Source organism: Ictalurus furcatus, unplaced genomic scaffold (assembly GCF_023375685.1).
Source record: "Ictalurus furcatus strain D&B unplaced genomic scaffold, Billie_1.0 scf5, whole genome shotgun sequence".
NCBI lineage: Eukaryota > Metazoa > Chordata > Actinopteri > Siluriformes > Ictaluridae > Ictalurus > Ictalurus furcatus.
The window spans coordinates 1,276,517-1,284,499 of NW_026521054.1; the positions used below are offsets into that span (position 1 = coordinate 1,276,517).

The following is a 7,983-nucleotide window of genomic DNA, read 5'->3' on the forward strand; positions in this document are numbered from 1 at the left end:
GCCTCAAAGTTATTTACTCACACATGCAAATATCTACTGCCAATTTTTATTGCTGTGGAGACAGGAGACAGCTAATACAGAAGAACAATTGTTGTGCACTGAAACACAGAGTTCATTCAATTCAAATCCACTCAGAATAGAACTTGATCAAACATTGTTCTATGGATTTAGATTATGCTCCTAACTGTTGATTATACATATAGATGATGTTTTTTAACCAATATTGATTATACGATAATGCTCAAGTAATAATTCTAAATGTTGGTTACATATTGAATTCACCTCATTAACATATCCAAATGTCAGTTACACATATTGTTTGCACTTCATAGATATTTTCCATACGCTCAAGTGGCAGCTTTTTGTCTTGTGGTGTGAGGAACTTCAGCTAGACCCAGTGAAATGCGCAATAGCTACAGTCCTGGAGTTCTTACAATAACTCTTCTCAGCGGGGTGGGCTCCTTCTACAATCAGGGTTTATGTGGCCACCATTTTGGCCAGTCATGCCCCTGTTGATGGAGCCTCTGTGGGGCAACATCCTCTAACTTCGAGGTTCATGCGTTGTGTCAGGCGGCTGAGGCCGATCTGCAGGCCGCGCATACCTTCCTGGGACCTTTCTGTGGTCCTGGAAGGTCTGTCAGGTGCCCCATTTGAGCTCTTAGAGTGGATCTACTGTCTCAAGCCGGAGGGCTGATTTATCACCCTTGGCCAGAACTATGGAAACTGTGGGTCTGGCCCCTGAGGGGCCCCAGCTCATAGATTCTATTCTCACAACTGAGATTGTAGAGACCATGTTAAATGCTAGAGCACCATCCACAAGGAAATTGTATGCACTCAAGTGGCAGCTTTTTGTCTTGTAGGCTAGACTGATAAAAAATGCTTTGTTTTGACAACAGAAACCCTTATAGAATTTGGTAATGGTTTTAATGGGAATTGCATTGGTTTTAATGGAATCTGTAATGGTCCCTTAGGACCTCTAATGGTAATTTGTTGCCGTTTATTGGTGGCATGTTATGTCTAGGGGGTACCATTAAGGACCAATAGAACACCTTTGAAATTTGGTAATGGTTTTTAAGGTTTGTAATGGTATTTGTAGTGGAATCCATTAGAATTTCTGTTATGGTTTTCAGCAGAGATGTGTCACTATTTCCGCTGATTAAAACACCTACAGCTGAGGAACTTCATTAGGCTAGACCAATAAAAATACTTTGTTTTAACTAATATGGGAAGATTAAAAAAAAGAGGGCTATATGTGGGAAAAGAAATGACAAGCGAGGTTACACGGGTTAGAAGCTATCTAGCTAGTGGCTTCAAGCAGTCGTCTATTTGCACGTACAGCATGACAAATAATTAACTGCACTTGAAGCTTTCGTAAAAATTTAAAATAACACCCCAGACTGTATACGGTACCATAACGAAGACCAACTGTATGTTGACACGTGAAATCCTGGAGGGACGTCGGACGGCGTGGCGACGTAATGACGTGCCGTTAATCCATCGATGTTCTATAACATGTAAAACGGGAACATGAGAGAAGTATTCTAAAAGCGACTCATGTAAACACCTTAATCACAATGTTATCTTATTCAGAATAAGGTCAATAATTAGATTACTGCTGTTCATGTAAACGTAGTGCATGTGTACTGAAGTGCTAACAGTGAAATCTGACTACCAAAACCCCACTATGCAATGAGCCTTCATTAAAAGCACTCACAAAATAAAAACATTACTCACCATCTACATGTGAACTCCCATCCTCACAGAATGACTCGCAGATGTCTGAACGTCCATCTGAAAAACAGAAAGTGGCACCTTATCCACTGCAGTGTAAGAAAGACATACTGAAAACATGTGACTGTATCTGTAAGAAGGGCTACAATGATAACATGAGGTTATGATGCATTGATGTCATTATCTCAGTTGATTCAAGCCTCATACCACCAATGAGTAGCCCAACAAACCCCGCAATAAAATAATTAGGGATTAACAAATATCAGCTGTTTTGGGGTTTGTGCATGTATAGAGTTAGCACGGGATTTATGTATAATAATGTGACATGTTGTAGTGGTGAGTTTATTCGAGCATCACATTCTCTTCTCTCCTCTCTTTTCCCCTCCAGGCTAAAGATGGTGGCTATGAGAGCGAAATTTTCTATCCCAGTGCGGAACTGAATTTCCTGGAGATTCCCAACATCCATGTGATGCGGGAGTCTCTGCGCAAGCTGAAGGAGGTGGTCTACTCCACCATAGAAGAACTTCATTGGCACTCTGCCATAGATGCCACGCACTGGCTGGAGTATATCAGGGTAAACATATACACACACACATTTTTATTTATATATATATACGAACCTCATAAGAAATTAGCCTTATAGAATCTGTTTTGCTACTGTATGGGGTAATAAAGTGTAAAATACAGATCATTCACCATAATTTAATATAAAAATCAGTTACAAAACACATAAAAGTCACAACATCCACTCACTGTGCACTTAAATAGGAACACCTGCTCATTTATACAGTTATCAACTAATCATGTGGCAGCAGCACAATGCATAAAATCATGCAAATACACGTCAAGAGTTTCAGTTAATGTTCACATCAAACATCAGAATGGGGAAGGAATGTGATCTCAGTGACTTTAACCATAGCATAGTTGTTGGAGCCAGATGGGCTGGTTCAAGTATTTCAGAAACTGCTGGGAATTTCACACAATAGTCTCTAGAATTTTACACAGAATGGTGTCAGAAAAAAACCCATAAAAACACTGAGTGAGAGACAGTTCTGTGGGTGGAAACATCTTGTTGATAAGAGAGATCAGAGGAAAGTGACCAGATTGGTCAGAGCTGCCAGGAAGGATATACTGTAGTAACTCATATAATCACTCTTTATAACCGTGGTTAGCAGAAAAGCAACTCAGCATGCACAACACATCAAACCAAACCACAGAGATCACATTTCCCCCCATTCTGATGTTTGATGTGAGCATTGTATGCATTGTGCTGCTGTCACATGATTGGCTGATTGGATAACTGCATAACTAAGAATTGATATACTTATTACTCAGTAATTGTTTGAACAGGTATGCATGTAGAGAGCAGCACTGTCTAGCCTTATTTAAACAGCTCCTCTCCTAATCGAAGACATTTCACAAAACAGGAAACAGAAGAACATAAGAACACAGAGCATCTGTTTTGTTTTGTAGTTAGATATTATGCCCTGAACATACATTGCGAATAATTATTACATTTTAATTGTTAAGTACTTATTTAATTCATTAATGTCTACATGTTCTAGACAACTATTTGTGATACCTTGTTTGTGAACCCTTGTGTGTTGTGTTTTACTCAGTCAGTGAAGTGATGGTTGTTTGACCTGACTGTGTGTGTGTGTGTGTGTGTGTGTGTAGCTGTTATTAGCAGGTGCAGTGCGTATAGCAGTTAATAGTATAGCAGATAAGGTTGAATGTAGTAAGAGCTCGATGGTGGTGCACTGCAGTGACGGCTGGGACCGTACGGCTCAGCTCACCTCTCTGGCCGTGCTGATGCTGGACTCGCACTACCGCACACTCAGGGGCTTCAAAGTACTGATCGAGACGGAGTGGATCAGCTTCGGACACAAGCTGGCCTCGGTGCGTATGAGCAGTAAGGGCGTGGTTGTGTGTGGGCGTGTGAACGCATGTATATTTAACTCCATCTTTCTCTCTCTCTGTGTTTCTCAGCGTGTCGGCCTTGGAGATGAGAATCACGCCAACTCGGAACGATCCCCTCTCTTTGTGCAGTTCATCGACTGTGTGTGGTAGATGATGAGACAGGTCAGCTATTGATGCTTTACACCACAACACTGTTGAATTCTCCAATCTGATTGGTCAGAAGGCGTTGGCGACATTTCTGTAACAGCAAGATTCTGATTCCAGCTGCAAGGGAAATTACAGATTTATAGTGATGTGCTCGTTCTCGTTTCTATAGCAACAGCTCATTGACAGGGTCTAGTATGGCGTATGCAATACATAGTCTAAGCTTAATCGTAAACATATTATAAAGATGTTACTTAAAGAAAAAGACGTATGATCATTGTGATCTAGTTAAGATTTATAAGTTATCTATTTATGCAAGTTTTATGGAAGTAGTCTCCAGTGTCACGGCAGAGAGGACATTGCACTTTCCAGTTTCTCAGTAACATTGTAAGTCTTATTAATTTCAAGAGTTAGGGGGGAAAAAAGAGAGGTTTGTGAGGGAACTATTGTTTTATTTTAATGTTATAAAGTAAGAGATCATAATGAGAACTAACTCTCTTTTCCAGGACATTCCACAGGGCTCCAGATGGCGACTAAAATGGTCGCTATGCGACCAACTTTTTAATTTTGCGACCATGTTTTTTCTGCCAGACGCCAGTGGCCACCGTTACCCACAAACAAAATTAAAAAACGAATTAAATAGAAATGACCATACGTCTTCTTGTGTTAGGCTACTGAACTCACATCCCCTCTTGCACATGCGTGTACCTGCCCTATCACCTGCACTCCTGTATGGTTTCCATAGATGAACAGAAACACGTCTAACGTCGCGTTAACGGGTTAAAAAGTTGGAAGTGAACTTTATTAAAGGTGTTTAATTTAGTTTGATGTGGTTTAGTTCGTTGGAATTTGACTGTATCTGTTATATGTAGGCTAGCTAACTGCGTAGTTAACTAACGTTAGCCAGCTGAGAAGAAAAATATCACTTTTTCCTCATTCCCTGCCTGTCCAAACCCTGCCTCCTCTACATCAGATGCCAACGATGTTGAGACCAACTCGACCAGTGAAAGTTCTCAAGTGACATTTGAGTCATCCCAGCCCGTTTCAATCGGTGTGCAATCTTTTATAGATGATGACAGCCAAGCGCAGCGAATTGAGTCTTCTCCCGTCCCTGCGGCTCTCATCCAGACAAGACAGTTTAAATCAGCTTGGCTACAAGAGTACGCCTGGTTACGTTATGACAAAGGGAAAATGTACTGCACCTTTTGTGCTAAAGCAGGACAAGATATTGCTGGTAAAACAGAGTTCATTACCAGTTCGAGTCATTTAAAAAAAGAAACCGTGAAGAAGCATGGAGACAGTAAAAAAACATAAGAACGCCAGGGATTGTGTCATTGCTAGGTCTGCCCCTCGTGCCACCCCAATCGTGAAAGCAGTGCAATGTGCTAGTGATAAAGTCGCTGAAGAAGAGATGAGGGAATTGAAAATAAAATTCAATGCAGCCTACATGACTCTGAGCCTGAATAAGCAGGAAACAACTAATTGTACATAGTTGAATAAGAAAGTGAAAAAAATAATCAAATGACTGGACATTTAAGTATTTACGGTAATATGATTCAATATGATGTACTGAACATTACACATATTGTGTATGTAAAGAATACATTGTGTAAACTATGGGAGGCAGAGTAAACAAAGGCAGACAGTACAGAGGGGAAAGAAAAGGCAGTGTGAGGTAGCCATTTAACAATATCATCATATGTCATATGACAACACTATTTTGGCTCCTGAAAATTTGATTTGGCGCCAAAATATTTTGGGTTTAGGAGCCAACGGCTCCTGGATAATTTTTTTTTGCCTGGAGCCCTGTTCCAAATTGTTCTTTGGCTATGCCCCATGTTTGTGCAATGGCTCAGACCGGTTTTTCCTCTTTTCTCAGCTTCAAAATGGCTTGCTTTTCTCCCATAGACAGCTCTCTGGTCTTCATGTCGGTTTATTCTTTTTAACAACAAATGCTGTCTCCACAGGTGAAACCCAGGGCTCAAACCAAGAGAAGACATTCAGAGCTATTCATTCTTTACAGTCAATTTAACAAGGTACACCTGGGCAGCAAGAAAAACCCATCAGTCACTCCTTCCAGTATTTTTGAACAGTTAATGAATAGGGTGGCTTCAAAAAAAAAGCTGCCATGTTTTAATCTGTTTAACACGTTGTGAGGAATTAGCCCGGGGAAGGGCGGCGTACAGACCCACAGGAGGCAGAAGAACGTTCACAAACGGTGGTTTATTGGTGCAAGGGTGAAGTGAGTGGGTTGTGAGGGGATGAGTGCGGGGCTTGTGGAGGCGTGCCTGCCGGTGTAGCCTACTCGTGGCGGAGGCGGGATTCCCGAGGCGGGATTCCCGAGACGGGGGCGAGGGTTTTCCCGGGCCGGCGTCCTCCGTAGGTGGGACTCTCACCACCCGGCGATCTCGTCCGCGCTTGCACCTTTTGTGGGGAGAGAGAGAGAGAGATTAGCGTGAGGCGTGAGGTTACCGTCGTGCTCGGTGATTGCGGCTCGCTATGTCGCTATGTCGCTGGAAATTACGCACGGAGTCCGTCTTGTCACTACGGTATTCTCTTCTCCTGTACGGCCGGAAGCGCGCCCTTTTATCCTCCTCCGCCGTCGCCTGAGTGATGGAGTTTCTCCGTTGGGTCCGCCAATCGCTGGCCGGTGTCGCGTCAGTCCCGCCCCGCCGCGGCGGTCCTTCCGGCTGGCGGAATGTTCGGCACGAAGCTGCCCACGTCGTGCCGGTGCGGCAGTTGGAGAAGGAGCGATTTCCTTCTTGTGTGCGCCGGCTCTCTGCCCGTCGCGACAACGTCTAGATGTAAACATGAGGAAATGAAAGCTGAAATTCTGATCTATCGTCTCATATTCGTCTTTTATCTCAAACCCAAATGTCACTGTATAGCAAAAGCAATAGAATTGGCCTTGATGTTCCAATACTTTTGTAAGAAATAAATAGTTTTCTTTTTAAAATGCACTCCTTGGTTGTGCTCACTGCATTACAAACTCAAATCCAACATTGTGAGATTTTTTTTTTAAATGTGTTGAAATGGAGTTTTCTTGTGATTCCTCTATATTCCTGTATATTTCATGATTGGCTGGTTAGAAAACTACATGAACGTACAGGTGATCCTAATAAAGTGGACGGTGAATGAACATGACGTGGCTGAAATGATTTCCAAAACACTTCAGGAGCAGCTAGCGATAAAGATTAAGGTTACACCGGCTTGATGATTGATCTTTTAATAATGATACATAAATAAATAGAAAGCGAATGTAATGATTTAGAAAATCGGTGTCCCAAAACGGAACTGATGTTTGTGTGCTTTGTTGATTCTTATGTAGATGCCACTCCATCAGAATTTGAGAGAGTTATTGTTTTTTCGTGAAGAACGTGGAGGAGCTCCAGAGAGAGGCCACGTCATCCTGCTCCATCTCCTCATGTTAAGAGCATACTTCTCTCTCCTCACATAGTGGTACACCACTTCACACTGCCGTCTAAATACACACACACACATTTAAGAGCACACGCTGTCTTTACTCAATGAATACACTCTCAGGCACAAGTAGGGAGTGGATGAGTATGAAGCGGGCACACACACACACACACACACACACACATTCCTGTTTGCAATTTTTTTTAACTATAGAGAAGTAACCTAGTGTCACATTTTATAAATCATTAATACTTAAAAATGGATCTTGGAATGATAGTCAGCATGTCTGCAGCATGAATTCATAGTATTTACGATCTAGTATTTGACCTGTAAATATGTAAAAAAAAAAAAAAAAGAGAAGTATTAATATATTTGTCCTTACACGTCATGTTCATCTTTCCCTGTGGTCCTCTGTGCCAACTCCCTTTCATATTTTAACATTTCAATACAGTTTTTAGCTACTTGAAGGTTTTTGTTTGTTTTTTCCCCCCAAAGTGAATCATCCATCTATTTTTGTATTTTATTAGTTCAATTCAATTCAATTCAATTTTATTTGTATAGCGCTTTTTACAATAGACATTGTCTCAAAGCAGCTTTACAGAAATATCAACATGGTATACAGATATTAAAGGTGCGAATTTATCCCAACTGAGCAAGCCACTGAGTGGCGACGGTGGCAAGGAAAAACTCCCTAAGATGTTTTAAGAGGAAGAAACCTTGAGAGGAACCCGACTCAGAAGGGAACCCATCCTCATCTGGGTAACAACA

The 7,983-nt window shown here is 41.6% G+C and overlaps 1 protein-coding gene across 2 annotated transcripts; it reads right to left on the minus strand.

Moving 5' to 3' along the window:
• Positions 1-1,764: 1,764 nt before the first annotated feature.
• On the minus strand, positions 1,765-7,695 carry LOC128604938 (uncharacterized). Of its 2 annotated transcripts, XM_053620054.1 has the most exons (3): positions 6,324-7,695; positions 5,984-6,219; positions 1,765-3,915 (listed from the first exon to the last, which is right to left on the minus strand). In XM_053620054.1, the coding sequence occupies exons 1-3, from the start codon at positions 6,605-6,607 to the stop codon at positions 3,830-3,832; spliced, it is 606 nt and encodes a 201-aa protein (XP_053476029.1). In that variant the 5' UTR covers positions 6,608-7,695; the 3' UTR covers positions 1,765-3,829. The 2 variants fall into 2 exon arrangements, 1 of the variants encoding a protein (XP_053476029.1); XR_008385393.1 differs by lacking the exon at positions 5,984-6,219 and having other exon boundaries at positions 6,268-7,695.
• Positions 7,696-7,983: the final 288 nt, after the last annotated feature.

Coding starts and splice junctions, on each gene's coding strand:
- LOC128604938 (XM_053620054.1), bottom strand. CDS start 6,607: ATGTTTACATCTAGACGTTGTCGCGACGGGCAGAGAGCCGGCGCACAC. Junction 6,220..6,323: donor GTAGTGACAAGACGGACTCC/GTGCGTAATTTC, acceptor TCCCCACAAAAG/GTGCAAGCGCGGACGAGATC. Junction 3,916..5,983: donor CGTTCTTCTGCCTCCTGTGG/GTCTGTACGCCG, acceptor TTTCCCTTGCAG/CTGGAATCAGAATCTTGCTG.